A 21,135-nucleotide genomic window follows, 5' to 3' on the forward strand; every position below is an offset into this window, starting at 1 on the left:
CTAAAGGCTATGCAAGTATGTGCTTAGCTAAAAATAACTTTTTCCAATGATAGAGCCCCTTTAAGGGCTCGTTCACATCATGCGCCCGTACTCTGTTCTGCAGGTTTCCGTCTCCTGCACAAAACAGAGGCAGGAGACGGAAACCTGCCAGCATGTTTCAATCCCACTCATTTGAATGAGCTTGAAAAGTCTCCGGCCATGTGTGCCGGTGAGCGTTTTATGCGCTCCGCGGCGAAACCAGTTTTTTTTTTAACCGGACACCGAGTCGGACATGCAGTACTCTGTGTCCGGTTTAAAAAAAATGCATAAAGCGCTCAGCGGCGCTCACGGCTGGACTCGGCAAGACAGGTTTCCGTCTTCTGCATGCAGAAGACGGAAACCTGAGAACAGAGACCCGAACGCTGGTGTGAACCCAGCGTAAGACTATCTAAGGTTGTACCAGGTAAAACAGAGAATGAACCAGAAAAATACACCCCTCACAGAATGTTAACTTCCCACGTTAGGGGAGAATTAGGTTGCCGTCACCACTGTGTGCTAAACCTGTTATTGTCTACCAGGATTTGCTACACTTGAAACCCCAAGTAATACACAACATGAAACAAGTTCCATATACATAAATATTAATAGGATACCACCTTAAAAAAAAAAAAAAAAAAAAAAGTAATGCACCTTTCAACAACACGATGCAAGTGTTAAACCATCATTTTATGTATAATACCATAAAAACAACATAGACAGACAATATACTAAAAAGAAACTTACCTAATTGTCCATGGCCAGTAGGGGTTACTTTTGTCAGTTCATTTTTTTTAAATTTTTTTTCCTTTTTTTTTTTTGCAAAGTCTTCTTTACACAAAATAAATATGATACAACTATAATACACAATCCATGAACAAGTCTGATGTATAGAATAAGTTTACTTTTTGTGTGCATCTTCCACTTGCACATTATCTGAAGTTTTGGTTTCAAGTTCTAGTAAGCCTTTACAAGGAAATAAAAAAACAAAACAAAAACAAAAAAAAAACCGGGAGCGCATTTGGCAAAGAAACAAACTTGCTGAGGTGGGCACACCAGGCCCTTGGTTCCAGAAAGAAAAGGAAGGAAAAACATTTACTGAAAAGTGCTACTAGTAGATGTCTCATTGACAGCTGGAAATTCTCTCTAATAAATAACTTCATAGACTGTAGCCTTCTTGTCCCCTGATCCAGTGACAATGTATTTGTCATCCACAGAGATGTCACAGCTCAGCACAGATGAGGATTCTTTGGACTGTGGGAAAGGATAAACAACCGTGAAAAATCTGGTACTTCCAAGAAAAACAGAAGGAAGAAAAAATAATTTGTCTACATATATATATATTTGCAGGCCATTTCAGGTCTGCTTAAAATGAATACATTACAGCCAAGTTACTTTCATTCAGCATCTTTAAGACCTGATGGCTTTTGGATTAGAACAGTCATAGAAAACTTACTTTTTAAGGGTAGACCATATTCGGGACAGGAGACCAGATCATATGTCAAGTTAAACTTAAATATACCATTACAACTTGACGGTAGTATCCTGTCGTTACAGGCAAGTAGACTATCACTTCAGTTGAAATATATTGGCTAAGCTTGCATGGACCTAGCGGCAGCACACTGGTTGGTGTTTTCATAAGCTGTGAGTATTACCTGCCACTGACTGACAGCTTTCACCCTATGCAGACAACTGGGGAGAAAGCTGTCAATCAGTGGCTGTTGAGAGGAGACCAGCGCACATGAATAAGCCTGGTTTGGCGTGCTGCAACTAAATAGGCTGAAACCACCAAGCAGGACATATATAGAGATGTACTGACATATACAGCGTTGTGGTTGTGAGTCAAGTGGTTTATTCTTTATATGAGTCAAGTGACCTGCAGTCCATCTCAAGACTGAGAACAGTGATTTTCAGAGTGAAGGTCAGTTTGGAAGGGAGAGGAGAAGTAAAAGAACCTGGTAAAAGCAATTCTATCTGATAACATTATGTTTCTTCTAAACTCCCGCACTATTCAATTCTGCAAAGTTTGGTGAAATGACAGTACCGGACATGTAAGTTTAGTGCAAACACAGCACATAACCACATAAACTACACATGGGTGAAATCAATGTGCCTGTCACCACTGGTGTGGCCCTCAGGTTATAGTGGTATATTAAGTGTTAAAGGAAACTTGCCAGATTGATTTGGGACACTAAACCACCCACAGGTTATTAAAGACGAGGCGTTTAGAGTCTCAAATTGCCCTATTTCAAATTCATCTGTGCCCTCATTTAAAAATGAGAAACCATTATACTTGCATAGAGAGAAGTCTGATGAAGCTCATCAGACATTTTTCTGGTGCTCCCGGCACCTGTTCAGTTCTTTAGCCAAGCTACATGGGTACACCTCAGGGCAAGCACACTACAGCAGAAATGTACTCCTCTGCCTTCACTAAAGAACTGCGATGTTGTAAGGAACAGCGACAGAGTATAAAAAGTGCTTATTTTTATTGCAGGCGTAGATGGTTTTATAACAGGGTGATTTGGGACACTAGGAACACTTCCTTTTGAGGTATACTCCCCATTGTAATCTGATAATGTTATTTAGTTTATATATCAGTTGCTTTTTTGTGATTTGCTCAGAAAGTTCCATTGTAAAGAGTAGACCTGCAACAACTGCTGGACCTCTGATGGTGACAGAAGGGAACCATCTCCAACACCTCCCCCAAGTTCTCATCCAAGATGGCTTCCACTTCAGCCTCTTCTTTAGTCTTCAAGATCAGTGGTTAATCAATGTGCTGCTAAATGTGCAGATAACTATTGATCCTTACTTCCATTCACAGCAAGGAGACTGAATGCTACCGGATAGACCTAGTTGCAGTCCTATCTTGTTTCTCTGGCATGTTGCAGCTGCAAAAATCTATAAAAGTGAAAATTTTGCAAGTTGTTTTCTATTGGAGCTGTTCAAAAGAAGGAAATGGTCCGTGTTCATGTATCTGATGCAGGAATGTAACCCGCTTGGTTCTACCAAGAAGAGAATCGCTCTTTTCTAAAGTATTCCAGGTGTTTATGAAGGTGCAATAGAGGCATATACATAATTCGAGTATTTGATCCTCCATCCCCTCTGTTATTCCCAGCTCCAAGTATCAGATCATTTGTGGACCGTTGAAGTATTAGGTCTCCAGAATTTCCATTAATTTATATCCGTTGTGGTGTGGGGATTTTAGTATAATTTTTTTTTTTTTAATATATATATACCTTTGATAAACTTCTTAATTATGATATAGCTACTGAAATACAGAAAATATAACTCCATTTTATAGGGAAACCTACCTGGAATATACTAGCTCCATATGGTGTTCTCCAGGCATTAAGTAGGTTGTCCTTTCCAGTGCTCACAAACCATTTTCCTGAAACCAAAGTGAAGATTACATTCAATTACATATTAGTGACACGTGCAACAGTGTGACCATCAGCCTGAATGTAAGGAAGACAATAGGCAGGGGAAAATGGATCATTGGACCTTCTAAAAATTGACCTCCTTGTTTATACAACTAAAATTCAAACCAAGGAGTTTGCTTATGTCTACCTGCATATTCTGTTAGAATTATGAAAGTCTTCCTGAATATTTACTTTGTTTCGTAAATAAGTCGTGAAGAATTAAAAGGGTTGTCCGGGATAAATTGATATGTCTAATCTAAGCTAAATACCCCTCCTCCTTTATTCCCCCCTATCTTCTAAATTACTTAGTGTACCAAAAACTTATATGTACCTAGATTGCCAGGGCAGTGACCGCCCCAGGCACATTTTTCCTGGTGATGTTCCATTTCCAGAAGGGAGGAAACAGACTGTCGCCTATACTAATCCCCAACTCCTATCCACCAAATAATACTTGCCTGTCTTCTAGTCCGGACCTTCTAGGTACTGGATGTCACTTCTTTTGGAGTAGGTTTCTTTTGGAGTAGGTTTCTTTTGGAGTAGGTTTCTTTTGGAGAAGTGACTCCGGTGCCCAGAAGGTCCAGACTGGAACACAGGTAGGTATGATGGGGTGGAGGGAGTGGGGTTGAGTTAGTTAGGAAGGATTAATAGTGGGCGGGCTAGCTAGGGAAACAGGGAGGGGGGAGTGAGAGAGAAAGGGAGGGGGAGGGAGTCAGTTCTGAGTGAAGCCCAAGGCATCATGGTAGCTTTAGGAAAACACAGAACAGGAAAATGCCAATGTAAACAAATGCAAAAGATGCCAAAAGCTCACAGAGAGACCCAGAAACCGCTCAAAATGCTGATAAATATATTTGGGTCACTTATTAAGTTGTTAATAGTACTAACAGACCGGAAAAAAACCCTTTAAATCTTAAAGGAGCGCAAAATATTTGTAGTGTCCATAAAACAATTGCTACAATATTATTCAGCCACTGAGTCAGTCATGACATACCTTGCCACCTCTAAATCTGTAACACTGCAACCTTCCCCCAGACCAACTTAAAACTCACACGTCTAAAATATACTTACATGTATTCAGCCAATGAGGAGTTAAAAGGCCTTTTAAGGTAATTGTTGAAGAGCATTACAGTATAGTAAGCTACCTTATCCACTGTAATCCTCTAAAAAATTCATGAGCAAGAAATGAACCCTTTGGCAACAATAGCCTACAGTAGGAGGAACAGCATGTGTAAATGGAACAATTCCAAATGCAAAACTAGTAACTTACCACAATGGGCAAACTTAAGGGAGAGTACACAGCTTTCATGAAGATGTAGCTGGTATTTATCTGGCTTTGTGACGTGCAAAACCTCGACATTGCTGTTCTCCATTCCCACTGCTAGCCATTCACCAGTTGGACAATATCCCAATGAGAAGATCTGAAAATAAAGATTTAAAAATAATACATTCTTGGTGCACTAAGAATACATGATCTACCAAGTATCTCAAAGGTCAGTTAGCCTACTTCTATCTACTGAGCCACGATATGATACAGAAAATAAATAACTGCCTTCCAAGCAAAGAGTGAAAACAGCTTAGAATATAAGCCTATTGCATTGAAGAGGTCCTGTCAGCCATCTTGGAGGTCCCCTTTCATGCACTTACTACAATTCATTAAAAAAATGAAAAACAAGAAAAACCCGTATTAAAGTATTTAACATATCAGAGTCATAGAACCATTCTATTAAAATCTTTTTTTGGGAAAAAATGTTACAATATTAAAAAAAGCACAACGAAGAGACCTGCAATTAAATCAGACGTTGCAATGGGGGTCATAAGTTAGATAGTGCTTCTGTGCAAGCGACATCACATAACAGCTGCGCCCAAGCGAGTACCACACAACCAATTTTTTAATAAAAGAAATGATTCAGTGAATATAAAAGGGAAACAGTGCTACAAAGCAAGGCGCTGTTAGAACTTTGATCTACAAGAGCTGTGGACGACATGAAAAACTCTACTCAACAGTCAACCCTCCTAGTACATTTTGATCTGATTATACCTGTGAAGTGAAGTCATGTTGCTGGAGCTGTCGGCCTTCACGTAGATCCCAGGATCGCACTGTGTTGTCCAAACCTCCAGTCCAGAGCTTGGTACCATCATTAGAAATGTCAATACAGCTGGCTCCATCTGTGTGGCCCTGGAATTGCCTGATAAAAGAGAGATATCTTATCAAGATGAAATACAAACAAGGACCGAAATATAAATACAACACACATGCTACAACATAAAATTATTGGTATTATTAACATGACTTGCCTAAACTATAAACAATCTTGTCTCTTCAGACTTGTCAAAACAAATGCAGAGATGTCGGAGCATAATTGTACATTTATACACAAAGACATTTCTCTCCATGGAGCAGGTTTTCAGTTATTTCCGGATATTTTACAATACTTACATCTCTATTGTCACAATAAAATTTGTAGCAATTAGGATGCTCAGGCAGCTTCTGGAAACTAGGATGATGTATTCCTCAGAGTATACATTTCATAAATATAAAAAAGGGAACTGAAGTGATGGAAAACATCAGGCAAAACATGTCTGGACAAATATACGTACATGTAAGCAGTGCAGAACTCTGGACTGTTTACTATGAAAAAAAAAAACAAAAAACACACTTCCTCCTACCCTCCTCCCGATCCTATGACTAGCTGCAAAACAACTGGCTGGTCCTTGGCAAAATACAGTTAAAGAGGTCCTTTCACCATCTCTAACAACTTCCAGCTCTTTCCAAGCTATAGGCATAGCTCCACCAATTCTGGTGGTGGAAGAAAATTTTTTCTCTTGCTCCGGAACAGTGGGAGGCATCAGTACTGTTTGTTTTAGCATTCAATATGTAAGTTAGGCTCTACACTGTCAGGTGGGTGTTTCGACACCATCTGCTCCAGCTCAGGATCGCCCCTCTTGACTGTAGGGAACCTAATTAGCATATTGAGTACTAAAACTAACAGCACTGATTGTACAGAACCGGTTTGGGGGTCAGAGAAACGGTCGGGAAATATGCAGTGGCACCTGTTAAACTATGCAGAGAGATGGAGTTGATGAAAGGTCTATAAAGGGGACTGTTTACAACATCCACCAAGTCTAGCTCTTTACATAAATTAATAGATCCTGCTCCACAGATTCTGGCATATTTGGATTCCCCCCTCCCCCCACTGTTCTTGAGCAATCAATGCTGTTAACTTTGGTGTCATTTAGGCTATGTACTGTCAAGAGGGCAGGCCCCACACACTGTGAGAATTTATTGCAATAGTAACAAAAAGTGAGAAATGGAAAGATTTCATCCACGTGTGCACAGGTAACCTGCAACCTCTTCTTTAGGGTTGAGTGATTACAACCTAAATGAAAATCACGATTAACTAAACATTTTACATTGATCATGATTAGGAACAATTATTTTAGGACTTTCCCTTCTTACATGCCTGCCCCCCTAATTAAATGTTAAGCCATGCCACTGAATTTTGGTTTTGTTATTTACATATCATCAACACTAATTGGATATCGTACCGTTAGTGATATAGTCCTTTAGTCAATGGCAGTGTAAACAGGACAGCATGGATGCAAAATAATTGAACTAATGCATGAAAGTAAATTCACACTGATTGAAATGTAAAGGCCCCGTCCACAAGGGGCAAGAGGGGACGGATTTTGGCGTGGAATCCACGTCATAATCTGCCCCTCACAATAGCGCAAAAAAGAAGCGAGCTGCCCTTTCTTCAGGCGTATTCCGTGACTCATCGAGTTGCGGCGTCTGCCTCGCGGTAACACTCTCCAGGCTAGACCCATTCATTTGTGCCAATTCTGGAACGGGAAGCCGTGACAGTCATGGCAGGTGGATTTTGGCCCTATTCTGATGCGGCTTCCCGCATCAGCTTCAGGACCAAAATCCGCCATCCACGCCCTGTGTGAACGAGGACAAAATCTGCTCTTTTTTTCGATAATTGCCCAGCCCTTTTTCTTTATAATATTTGCCACTGGCTGTAAGAGAACTGGCAGCAAAGGAGCATTCCCCTCCATACATGTAGCAGTTATCTACAGTTGTTTACAACATGTACTTTACAGACCTACAGAAAACGCAAAAAGCAGCAGTCTGGAACCAACAGGGGTGTGTCTCAGACTACTGCAGACTCCCTGTGGACTCTGTACCTAAAACTGCTCTAGAGATCTGCATGGAGGAGTGGGCCAACAAAATTTGCAAATAAATTCTTTCCAAATCAGACAGTGTGATTTTCCGGATTTGTTTTCTCATTTTGTCTCTTTGAGGTCTACCTATGATGTTAAATACAGGTGTCTCTCACCTTTTTAAGTGGGAGAACTTGTACAACCGGTGGCTGACTATATACTCCCCCCCCCCCCCACTGTAACAGGAATAAGATGTTGGATATACATTGTATTCTATAAACAAATGTGAATTTATAGAATAATGAAACCTCTGTGTGCTGAGCATACCCATTGCCACTGTGTTGTTCTGCCAGCAACCTTAAACCTTTATAACCCCACAGTATCTAGTGACAAACAGAATTTACTGTAGGGGAATTCCTGGCTACAACATAAGCGTGCATAACTCGACTTCTGAGGTGTGAAACATGTAAATACACAACTGCACCTATTAAAACTGCAACTGTGCCTGATACGAGGTACACAAACCATCACTATCACAGTATCTCATGACTGAAAGCTTAACCCCATCTGTCATAAGTTATAGGAAGCAAACAAAGAGCTTGAAGTGGAATAAGCCCCTGAACTTACAGAGATACGTACACAGATTCTAAAAACAGTGAACTCTCTTTAAGACAGACTCCTAAAGCTGAACTGAAAGTTGCCATCCAGGGTATGCCTAATATATGGTGGAACTCAAAATATGTCAGAGGAAATCTCATCAGGAGGAGAGAAGGTCTTCTCAAAGAGGTCGTCTTTAGGAGAGGTTTAATCGTACATATCATTTTACATAGGGACATTAGCACCACTGCTATCTAATTTCATTGCAGTTTAGTCAAAACCCAAACAAAACTCCTGCAAGTAAAACCACTTACCAATTAAAGCTAAAGTGACATAGGTTACATGAAGCTGATGGCATCAGTGAAACGTAAGCCTGAATGTCAGGAGACTTTGTTATACAATAACACTATGAATACAAGAGTCTGGAGGGAGGGGGATAACAGCCGTGTGTTATTGGAGGTACATCTCTCAATATCTTTCTAATCTAAACACTAAACAGGTTTGTGCTGACCTAGAACATGCAACAGCTAGTGGGATTAGCCATTTCAAAACAGGTTAGTCTTCCAACATCATAAATCTCTCAGCGCGCCTCTCTATTCTGAAAGTAACTTAACCATTCCTTGGATGCCACTTCTATAATTGAAGAAACAGTAAGTAGTGCAGTCTTGGCGCCAAGACCTGCAAAGATCTATTTCTCAGCATTGAGCCACTTATCTTGGGGTGTGTTCCATCATACTTTGAAAGGTACCTGCAGTTTAAACAAAACTAGTAATTGTATGGTGTCCAATAAGGGCTATATTGTAGCCTAGATAGGGTAAGTATACGTATGCTAATGTAAAATGAGAAGGGGAGACTGCCTTTGCAGGCCGTCACATGCTCCACGAGTAGTTCTAGAAAAGGAATATTTAAATAAGTTTTCCTTGATGGAAAATGGAAAAATCACTCTAATGCCACTTTTAAGAAGGTAGCTCCATTTAGCTCAATGCCTGGTTTTCTAAGAAACCTAGTGACTGTGGGATTAAAGCCAAAACCAGAACATCTATTCTGAAAGGGAGAAGAGATAGCTGTTTCACGGTTATAATTGTAAGCTTAAAGGGGTTGTCCAGGATAAAATGATACTTCTACACTAAGCTAAATACCCTCCCTCACCTCCGCCTAACCTCTAACTTACAAATGTATATTAACCAGCCCTGCGGAAGGAAGTGATCTCTCATGCCCAGAAGATAAGGACAGGAAGACAGGTAAGTATGATGGGGTGGGCTGAGTTAGTTAGAAAGTAGTGGGTAGGATAGCTAGAGAAACACGGAGGAAGGGGGAAGTGGTGTGAGTCAGCTCTGGGTGAAGAGCAATGCATCATGGTAGTTGTAAACTAAAAGAACAAGAGGCTTCTCTATGTAAACAAATGCAGAGGATGCAGAGGATGCCAGGCGCTCAGAAAAACCAGAAATCACTCAAAACACTGCTAAAAGGTATTTGGGTGCACTTATTAACCCATTAATAGAACAAAAAATTTTTTTTTTGACTGGATAACTCCTTTAAATATCTTGTCTGCTTGGACCTATAACAATCACCTTATGTCTAAATGCCCAATCAATATGGCATATTGTTAAGTGTCTTCCCCCCCCCCACCCCCTTTTAATTTTTGAGTGTCCTTTTTGAATAAAGTGCCCGAACCATTAAGCAAGTCAGTATTAACCCGAGGAGGAGAGAGACGTCTTCACTAATCAGACAGTATGTAATTCGTCTTCAGTCACTATTACGGCTCACTAAGGGCAATCATCACATGAAAGGGAGAGACAAATCAGCCATTTCATCAGGTGACACCATTTGGGGCTTGCAGCGTTCTGACTGCGAGAAAATTATTGCCATGTTCATTGATTGGCAACTCAAGATTACAGAGCAAAAAGCCACAAACTACAGAAGGGGTGGGAAAGGGAAACACAAACCAATCTAATCGACAAGCTAGTCAAGACAAGACATTTACAGATTGTAAAGCACTGATACAGGTTATTAAAATTAGTAAAACCACAGTCTATGATCCTGGGGTAAAGTCCTGCAAGGCCAATTCACTGTTCCAGGAAGCCAATCTAAGCGTATGAACATTCTACAACACTTTTATTACTACTCCAATGCTAACGTGCTGATAACCATGTGCAATTCTGGCAATAGATCAGTACAAACAGATGTTTATAACAGATGTAAAGACTTGTTTTCTGGCATATACAGAGTAACCTATGTCCATCATACCCACCTGCACTACAGTTTTCAGCAGAACTGTTCAAGAGGCATTTAAGCTCCTTTACACAGCTTAGTACATGATCGACAATGATCAACCAAATCAACATCTGAAGTAACCGATCACTGCTCTGTATAAACATGTCCACTGATCAGAAAAACACTTGTAAGTCGTTGATCGCATCTTATGCGAACACTGAAATCCTTGTTTACAGTTAGGGATTGGTTTGCACTGTAGTTCAGCTACTGTTCTGGTGTATTTATCCCTTATCAAGACAAAAGCTTAGAAAATCTGTGGCTTGCCAATATTTATCAAGTTCATTGATATATTTAAGATCTCTCTTCTGGAGTCTAGAGAATACCAGGAAATGTGGCAGACATTAGATAACAGGTTACTGCTGCTATTGAGGTCATGCGATAGCAGCATAAGGCACTTTGAAGATAATGCCTAATAATAGTGACCTTGAGATGCAAAGTGATGTGCCAAAATGACAGTGTCCTCTATGATTCCTGCAGCAGATAAACTGAATAGCTGTACCTCATAAACAACTAGATATGGTATGTTATGCAGATTTAAAGAAAAAAAAATATATCTATTTATCTATCAGCAAAACCATAATTGAAGTAAATATAGATTATAGGTTTGCAGATAACATTGAGTAGTCATTGCTTAATAATGTGGAAGGGTTGCAAATATAACCATGTTACCAGCTTAGACAAATAATGATGTCCATACCTTACAAGGGTCTGATTGTGTAAGTCCCACACGGCAATGTTGCCATCACTACAGCAGGAGAAGCAGACTTTGGAATCGGGGCTGATGGCCAGAGCATAGCAGGCAGGAGCAGATGATGTCAGCTCGGCTTTTATACGTGGGGTAGGCGCTGCCAGGTCCCATATGGATAACGTGCTGGCTTCCCCTCCAACAATCAGAGTGCGCCCATCAGGGAGTAATCTACAGGAGCGGATGTAGTTATCTCTGTTCTGCAGAGACAAAAACCATTGGGATATGAAATCGGTACTTAGAACTAGAGAAGCAACAGTTTCATAGGCTGTCTGCTTCACATACAAGTGTTTTCATTGCTCTATATAAACAGCAGCTATTCAAGAAACACATTTTGAATAGTATAGTATGGCTGCTTTAAAAGCAAAAAATACACCTCATGGGTGATGGGTTAAACGCTACACAGGAATCCTCTAAAAGCACAAACATTCCCTCCTGATTTTAATGAGCCATTTGCTGTTATGACAATGATAAAGTGGATTAATGCCAGAAAATTACATGACATTAGGCAAGTACTTAAACTTGATCTTAAATTCAGTGTTGTGAGATAATTCATCTTAATTAGCATCAAAATCAACCAAAACTTTCCAATGCTGAACAACTTGGCTCTACATGATATATAGTTCAGTGCAGAAGTCAATGTGCTAATAGATGAAATATCGCCTGCAATGTTTTACATCCCACTATTAATCTGCAATGCATGTTAAATTAATGTCATTATTTTGTGCTACATAGAAGGTTACCACCCTCCAGAGAATATCTATTTGTGGCTTCAGGCCAATATAACTTATTCATCACTGCACGTCTCTACATCTTATTTTTATTTTTTTTTTATTAAGGAGGTTTTTGTCAATGAAGCTCTTCTTGACAATATATAAATGCAATAACTTTATCTAAAGCTATAATTATTTTCTATGATTATATATTGCTCTCTCTGCCTAAAGCGAATATATACTTGGAGAAGCCATCAACATCAAAGCAGTAACTACTAAACTCGGACGAGCAGCTTCGTAATTTACAGCGTGGTGGTGTATGGACAAGCCACATGCGCAACTGTTGATTCAGTCAAATTTTGAAGACAGATCTCCCAATTCTCCTGGCTTGTAAGTTTCACATCGTTCAGTCACTGTTCACCCAAAGAAGCAAAACAAAAAACAAAAAACACACACATGGAACAGAACTTACCAAGCAGTCCAGCTGAGACACAGGACTTTTGTTCCCTGGGTGGCTAATGTCCCAGACTTTTACACATCCCTTTCCACCAGTGTACACGTGTCTTGTGGGGTTGCTAATGGTAACTGCACAAACCACTTCTCCGTGATTTAGTGTGTTTATCTGCCGCGCGTGCCGAGGGATTCCCGGGCCAATCAGAGCATCAGGAGGGAACGGGACTGGCTGCATCTGGCCATCAGCACTTACATGGAATGAATACGCACTAGTTAGAAAAAGAAATATTATATTTAAGTATTAGAAATTTTCAGAAGGTCAACATTTTAGCCACAACAAACTGCACTTAAGAACAAAACCTCATCCCAACTCCTCCCTAATCATAGTTTAACCCTCACGAGCCTATATAGCATTGCTAGCAGCCTTGCTCTGATTTAGAAGTTATCGGTTGGTGTTCACAAAGCAATTATCCTTGAAACAACGTATTCTTGTAGATACATAAAAACTACATCTGTAGTCTGTGCCATAAACTACAAACACAGCCAAAAAGCTGAAAAGACGTTTTACTAAACAGAAGAACACCACAACAATATGAAATGGATCAAAAATATAAAGCCCCCAAAGAAAATTTCTTATGGACAATTCAATCTGATCTTGGAAGTATAAATAGGGAGTAAAACTAAGTATGATCTGTCTGAAAGATAATATAGACTACTTACGGCTTTCCACCTGGGATGCCTGTTAAGTTTGGCGGGATTCCTGGAACACGCATATGATGATGGGGGTCAAAGCCAACCTAAATAGCAAATGGAGAAGCAACATGTCAATGCCAATATATGTTCTGGAAACATCTACAGGTACTACAGCTGACAATACACAAGAATGTTACGCATCCCAATGCTACTTTTTCCAAACATTGGAAGTCTTCTCACTGGATCACATTATTAGTGAAATTTATCTATTAAGTACTATATCTTGGGTCTTATTCTAAATTGTGCAATATTTTTTTGGGGGGGATGAGAATTTATAACATTTGATTCTTTGATCACAGAAAGCCACAGGTAGTATGATATGGCGATAACCTGCAAGAAATATCAGCATACTGGCCAGCTTCAGACACTCTTAAAGTAGAACGCCCAGACAAATGGTCACACTCTAGCCTGTTACAAAGGTACATAATGTAATCTATAGTAAAGGTAACCTTCTTACCAGCACCTGTATTTAGGCGCAATCCACTTGCTTCTGTTCAATTTTATCATATAATAAATCAATAGGACTCTCCCCCAAAAAAAAGTGGCTGAAGTTCTAATGGTTGTGACACCTTCGTTGTCAAAATTAGTGGGGGTCCTAATCGTCAGAGCCATACTGATAAAGTGATGGCATATCACGAGTATGTCACGTTCCAAAATGGAAAAGCTCCTTTAATGACTGCTGACATTTAGATATCCAATCCCAGAGATGTCAGGTTAAATAAGTTTATACAATTTATGATGTTCATCTAACTTTGCTTCTAGGTTATTAGTTCAACATTTATCATACTTTATTTAATTTCTTTCACAGTAAAATGAAATATTAGAATACAATGTGTAATTGCAAAATACTATCATGTAAAAGCCACCCAAAAAAACTAACACAATTTAATTTAAATAAGTTTCTCACCACTGGGGACCGCCCATAAGCTGCGGCAGCTGCCGCTGCGGCCGCAGCAGCGCTCATCTGAGGAGAGATGTTATGCAGGCTGGCATAAGCTGCTCCTGGACTGGTCAGTTCTCCATTCATCCCAGCATGTGGAACTATTCCAAATGGGGTTGGATAAGGACAAGGGACTGCCATGGGAGTCCTAAGACCCGCTGTGAAGAACAGATACAAGTAGCAGGTAAATAACTGACATTATACACCTTATGGCTTTTGCACTGGTAATTTACTTTGTTTTTCCTTTTAGCTTTCCAAAACATTTATCATCATCTTGCAAATCTGCAAAAGCATTGACCCAACATCGCAGAATACACTTGGATACAAGTAATTAAGCAGCAATATCTTTCTTACTTAATGGGTCGACTCCTGGTGGCTTGCCAGGCACAGGCCGCAGTCCAGTCGAGTTGCTACCAGGTGTCGGAGCATCAGTACGTGGAGTAGGTGTGTTGGATTTAGAAACGGGAGTTGTAGATTTCTCATTCTTTAAGGAGATGAATGTAAAGGGAGTGATAGGAGAAGGATTTAAGAAGAAAAAAAAATTGAATATATAAAACGTGCTTGTCTTTAGATAAAACAAACATGTAAGAGTTACATCAGCACTACACAGTCACGAACAAAAAGAATCTCTGGCTTGAGCAAAGGATACAACATGCTAAATGACTTGAATCCTCCCAAAAGTAAACAGCTTATTGACTTTATGGTTTACTCTACTGAAAACCTCAAATACTCACCCTGCTAAAGTCAACATCCCTAATGGAAGAGTCATAACATATGTGCATTCACAATCATATCTTTCAAGTATCTATTCATAACATAGGAGTGTACAGCAGACCTGTGTAACCAGAGCAGCCGAAATGGAAACACACCTGTAGGGAATCGCTGGGGAGGAAGTGAAAAAGTTGTAGGCCGCACATGTAGTATTCAGGCCTATTTATTTTATTATGCTAGAGCACAATAAAACTTCCTAAAGGAAAAAACTCAGGAGAATACAATCCAACTTTTTCTTCAAAAGGGATAAAGTTCACAGCAACAGTAACATTTATCAGCTCTTTCATACAGCAGAATAGTCCTGTGCCTAAAAGGGGTGTCTCATGCCTACAACCCATTTGTATATATCCTATCAGGGCATAGGAGCGTTATACTCATGACCCCACCTCTATTAACTAGAGTGACGATACATCTGCAAAAGTAGATTTGCCCTTAGTTAACAAAGATAACGGCCATTCTTTACTTCATGGACCACTTTAGCAAAACACCATCCATAACAAGTTGCATACTTGGTTTTAATGTGACAGAATAACGGACCTTGAATATGGAAGAATATAAGTCTAAATGTTTTTTTCCCCAGACATCTGAAAGACAACTTGCCACATCACCATATCATTCCCATGGGTACAAATGAACAAAGCATGAGGAAGTTAAGACATTGGTATATAGTATGGTGAGAAAATATTCAGTATAAATTGTATTTTATTAATTTCAATCTCTGCTCTAAGGTTAAGAATACAGTGAAAAGTCTAATTTAGTGATTTAGTTATTTCTGTATACACAAGCAGGGAAGGCTGTCAATCACCAAATAGGACCACCCACTGGACTCCAAAGTCTAGAAGGAGTAGAGATTTCACTTATTAAAATAAAAGTTATACTGAATATTTTCCCACTAAACTATATATCCATTTGCTTAACGCCTTCGCTGTAACATGACGACTGCAGGTCAAACATCTTGCTCAATGTGAGACATTTCCTTTAAAGGAGTTATGCAGGAAAAGATAAAGCTTACCAGTGCTTTCTCTGCACTCTATAAGCTGTCTTACTCATATACAAGCAGGTCTCCAAGAATCCCTATTAGATTTGTCGAGCACAGGTTTCTGCGTTCAGCTTACCCTGTTGCCTCTTTGGGCTGCCTGCGACATCACCAACTCTACTCGTACCATAATGTGCTCTACTCCTGATACAGGCACATAGAGTAGAGCAGAGTTGCTCATGTGAATGGGGAGACAGCAGAAAAGGCTAAGAAACCAGACTTCTGGCCTCCCCAGTTGCACCGTGAAAATATAATCCTAGATTAGACCTGCTTGTATATTAAAAATAAAGCTGGTGCACTGAAAAGCTTAATTTTCCCATGTATAACCCCTTTAAAGAGATTGGCTCAGATTTATTATGCCTTGTATGCCAGAATCTTATGATGTACAAGCAATAAAAAGTCACTTTTTTTTTTTGCACAAATTTTTTTTTAAACTTTCTTAATTTCGCCATTTTCTCCAAAAGGGAACATGGGAAGGCCATACAAGAGGTGAGGCAATGGGACATGTCATTTCTCATTTATGCCAGAAACGTGGCACGAATTACATAGGAAATGTACACCAGATTTAAGTTGGCATACATTTCTATCCAAGTGAATGTCCAGGCAGAGGGTAAGGTTCAATACTTCATTTTTATACTTACCACTAAGCCTAATATTCCATGTTCTGTACTCTAATCATTTTTTAGCTTTCTACTAGAAACTGTACAGGTCTGTGCCCGGTAAACTCTTCTGATGATTGATGGTGGTTGGACCCTTACCAATATGGCACAACCTAACAGTAGCCCATTATTATTACATCTCCTAAAAACTTGAATAATGCAACATTTCTTTCAGTATTCCATATGTTGAGAGCTCTCACTACTCCTAACATCCAATGCTTATTAGCGCTCATCAGAAAAGACTCGGTCCAATGCCGATTATTTTTATACACTTCATAGAACTTGGATTACCACACAAAACATAAAATAAGCTATATACTAGTAACCTAAAAATATGAGCAGCAACTAAAGTTTGGCAGCTTATTTTTATTTACTTTTTTCTCCCATTATTTTTTTTGCTTTTATTAACCATAAATTGCCAAAGAGAAAAAAAAAAAAGTATATAAAAAGGATATTGTATCGGTATGTAAGCAGATTACACATTTACCAACTTTAGATTACTAAAATACTGTAGACCAAAATCTTATGTTTAAGGTGAAAAACTTTTGAGGATCTTTACTGAAAAGCGAATTTAAACTAAGAATAGATACCACAGAACAATATACAGAGCAAAGGAGGAAAGTAACAGGCAGTACTACTATATGGACAACATGGCTTTTCCCAACAGAAAATTTTAGTATCAGGCCCGATTGTTATTTAATCTGGAAATTCTGATAATATAGAACCTCATGGATCAGCTAAACATACTGAAGTCTTCAAGTGTGACTTACAAGGCTGAGCTCTTTGGACTTTGAGGAGGGTGTACTGCTTGAGGATGCAATTGAGGCAGGGCTGATGGGAGGATCTTTCTTTAGAAGCCGGGCTTTATCCAAGCCATTTTCCCTTGGAGAATGTGCTGGACTTCCTCTTGGTGAAGAAGGGTCCTTTAAGAAACAAACAAAAAAAAAAGTTGCCTTTTTTCGATATTGACTTGTTAAACGACCAAGAAACACTCATTGATAACACATGAAGCAGATCCATGACAAAGCAAACAATATTAAACAAGCAGAAAACAGACCTCATTGGAAACATCCACCACAAGGTTATCATCGCTTTTCTCGCCATCACTATCCTGCATGGGAAGCAAAATAGTTTGTATTAATCAAAACTACGCAATATAAAACTGGTGATAGTGAATGTGCTGACCTAGTGTGCAGTTTATTTATTAGAAGTTTATTAAAACTTTGGAAAAACATCTCACTATTCTACATAGAACAAAAAAAACAAACAAAACCCTGCTGATATATGAAAGCTCTCAGCGCCAAACGTTAAAGCAGTGGTTCTAAACCTTGTTTGAGGTACCAAACCCACCAGTTTCATATGCACATTCACCGAACCCTTCTTTAGTGATAAATCAAATATGATTTATTTCCAAATTCAAGACATAGGTATATGTTTTTTACTGGTACACAAAATGAACTGTGCATAGGGCCTAGGGTTCGATCGAACCCTGGTTAAGAACCACTGCAATAAAAGAAGAGGTTTGTCCAGTAGTACAATACATGTATTACAATGTATTATAGCATTAAACAATAGCAAATATGGGAAATACAGTCCATTAAGATTTCAAAAAGCAAAAACAAAATCAAAGAAACATTTTTTACATTTATAACAACTATCCAACACAGCATTGTCAGACAAGGGGGCCCCTGGCAAACCCTAGTCTGCCCACATTCACGTCTGACCAGGAGCACTGCTGAAAATTATAATAGGGGCCCTTAGTATACAGTGTACATTGTGTATGGAGTGTTATTTGAAGTGAATAAGAAGGCACCAGGAATGAGCTGTGGCACAAGAGCCATCCTACATTCCCAAAATACCAATGCTAATTATGTTATCATTTTGGGAAATAGGAAGCTGTCAGCAGGAAAAGCGGTATCAGACTAGTGACAGTACCTTTGAGGCGAAGGCCCACATTGCAGAAACGCACCCTGTTTAATCCACTCCTGACTTCGGCTCAGAAAACCACAACAAAATAACCTGCGTTTCCGCAATGTGGGGCCTCAGCCTAAGGGTGGCTTCTATACTTTCCAAAGATGCATTACTGCTCCATTTTCATGAAAATCAGGATTTTATTCCTATGCAAATTAGCTGTAAAGGGCTTTGGGGGCATTTCTTTTCCTGCCAGGACGTCACTCTCTGTTCTATATAACCAAGCCCTTGCAAGAGAAGACCCGTCCCTAAAACCCTTTCCAGTTAATTTGTAGAAGTTGTCATTAATTTCATACTAATTTGTCTGCTGACAGACTCCCTCTAAGAGTAAAGTTATCTCTAAGGTTCTTCATTTCTAAGGGTCTGTTCACACGGTTTTTTGCAGGTGGATTTTGGCGTGTAATCCACTTCAAAATCCTCCTGAAAAAACACCTCCCATTCAATTCAAAATGAGTTACTAGTAGTTTTTTTTTCCCTCTAGTGGGAAAAAAAAAAAAGCGACATGACCTATCTTCGGGCAGATTCCACCTGGAAAAACCCACTGAAGTCAATGAGACATGGAAAGAACGTGACGCTTTTTTTGACACAGTGTTTGCAAAAACCGCTAAGATGAGATGAAAAACGCATCATGTAAAAAAACTGCGTAAAAAAAAAAAACCTTCCCTAATTCCTGAAGCAGATTTTTTTTTCAGATTACAAAAAATCTGTGTGAAATGACCGTTAGTCTATTAAAATTTGTGATAAGAAACAGTCAGTGGAATAATTCTGCAGTCTTCATTGCAGGTCAGTATTTAGTAAGGATATGATTTTTAAGCTCAAACATGCTGAAATAAGACAACTGAATGATACTGGATACACGAACAGAACCAGCATGGATATCCAACCAATCTCGAGACCTTTCCCTAGATGAAAGTACTATAAAGTATCATTTTCTATGAATTTTTAAGGTAAATGAAGTTCCACAACTACACGTTGATGACAAAGTAAACAGATAAACCATACGAACTGGACGTACCTCTCACTAAACAAACTCTTGACTGTTCATTCTAACCAAATACACCCTTTGGAAATATTTATGTTTCTTCATGAACCATTAAGCATATTTACTTGTCAACGATAAAGTGTGTGGCCTTAGTCACATTCGGCTAGGTACACTGGATATACAGTATAGGAACAGCCACAGCACATGTAACCTGATGTTATAGATGTAGTATACTAACTCAAATCTGATGACATGTCATACAGTAAGTCATCACAAAAACTGATGTCAGGAGAGAGAAGGATTAGGCTATTGGATTTTAACTGCCCGCTCCCTTTGATCTCAAAAGAGGTAAGCGGTCACCAGAAGACTTTGGCAGTGGCTGGGACACTTGTATGAAAGTACTGCAAGTGTATGAAGGAGCTGGCCAAGAGAGTTGTGAGCTGAGTGTTTGATCAATACCTATCTTACATGTATAAGCGGCTTAAAAACCCCTTTACACCGCCCTAACAGACAACGGTCAGGAACAACCATTCATAGGAAGGATTGATTAGCGATAAGTGGCCTATTAAAATGGCCTTAGTTCAGCCAACAATCAAATAAACGCTCACTGGTCGACTGTTACTTGTCTTATGAAGCATAGATAATATAGATGATCGGTAGCACATCGCCATGTGCAAACAAGGAAATGCTGACAATCAGTATAACTGAATGGGGGGAGTAATGATCACAAAAGCAATTGTTACTACCCCCTCAACACTGCAGCAAAATGTGCAAAAGGCTGAAATATTGTTATATTGCTGATCAGACCAGGCTGTGTAAACCTGTCTTAAAGCAGTTGTTCCATTAAGGACATGCCCCCCAAGGATCAGGAAAATGGAAGACTAAAACTCCCCTAAAGCCTAATTGTGAATGGAGCACTCGTACACTTAAGAGACCAGCGGTCCATTCACTTCTATGGGGCTGTCAGAGATTTAAGTCCTAGCAGCCCCATAGCAGAGAAAGAATTGCAATTGCACTGGAGTTCCATTCACAAGATGGTGCTAGAGGAGACTTTCGGCTTCCTATTCTTCTAATCACTGTGAGGATTTGGTGGTTGGGCGCCCAGTGATTACAAACTTGTCCTATAGATATAGGATAAGAATCCTTAATGGAACAACTTCTTTATAGGACTGCTGGAATCCTATTTTGGATATGAATCCTATCACACCACGAAAGATCGGGGTGTTGCCCTGCAGCTCCTTCAGCAATGTTGGTGCATTGCAAGAACAAGCTGTGACTTTACAGGGCGACACAGCGATCATTGGTAGTACAACAGGAGTGGTAGATTCTATCAAGACTATGAAGTATCAAGTTCCGGTGATACTCACGTAACGGGCAGCTATATCTTTTTCTTCTGTCTTTTGCTTTTTACTTTCTGAAGAATAGTCTGCTGAATTTCTGTGCTTTTCTGCTGCTCTGAAACTGGCAGATGGAGACACAGATGAACTCTGAAATAAAGCAAAATTCATAACTTATTGACATACAGGATATAGACATTCTATCTAGTTGTACAAGCAGTTACACAAGCATATACAAATTAGTAGCGATACAGCTTCTTGGGCTCTGTTCACACCTGGTTTCTGTCATTCCAACAGCTTTCACAAGGCTGA

General features: G+C 39.5%; 1 protein-coding gene across 3 annotated transcripts in view; it reads right to left on the bottom strand.

Annotated features, from left to right (window-relative positions):
* The window catches only part of LOC142209240 (transducin-like enhancer protein 4), a 102,196-nt gene that overhangs the window by 8,768 nt on the left and 72,293 nt on the right, over positions 1 to 21,135 (bottom strand). For all 3 annotated transcript variants that reach the window (XM_075278177.1, XM_075278171.1, XM_075278185.1), the window contains 12 exons: positions 20,854 to 20,973; positions 17,591 to 17,644; positions 17,304 to 17,456; positions 14,422 to 14,551; positions 14,035 to 14,225; positions 13,095 to 13,171; positions 12,394 to 12,643; positions 11,161 to 11,408; positions 5,470 to 5,617; positions 4,699 to 4,849; positions 3,327 to 3,403; positions 763 to 1,269 (listed from right to left, as the gene is read on the bottom strand). In XM_075278177.1, coding sequence (XP_075134278.1) covers positions 1,162 to 1,269; positions 3,327 to 3,403; positions 4,699 to 4,849; positions 5,470 to 5,617; positions 11,161 to 11,408; positions 12,394 to 12,643; positions 13,095 to 13,171; positions 14,035 to 14,225; positions 14,422 to 14,551; positions 17,304 to 17,456; positions 17,591 to 17,644; positions 20,854 to 20,973 — 1,707 coding nt within the window. In that variant the 3' untranslated portion in view covers positions 763 to 1,161. The remainder of the gene's footprint in view (positions 1 to 762; positions 1,270 to 3,326; positions 3,404 to 4,698; positions 4,850 to 5,469; positions 5,618 to 11,160; positions 11,409 to 12,393; positions 12,644 to 13,094; positions 13,172 to 14,034; positions 14,226 to 14,421; positions 14,552 to 17,303; positions 17,457 to 17,590; positions 17,645 to 20,853; positions 20,974 to 21,135) is intronic.

Source organism: Leptodactylus fuscus, chromosome 1 (genome assembly GCF_031893055.1).
Source record: "Leptodactylus fuscus isolate aLepFus1 chromosome 1, aLepFus1.hap2, whole genome shotgun sequence".
In the NCBI taxonomy this organism is placed as follows: Eukaryota; Metazoa; Chordata; class Amphibia; order Anura; family Leptodactylidae; genus Leptodactylus; species Leptodactylus fuscus.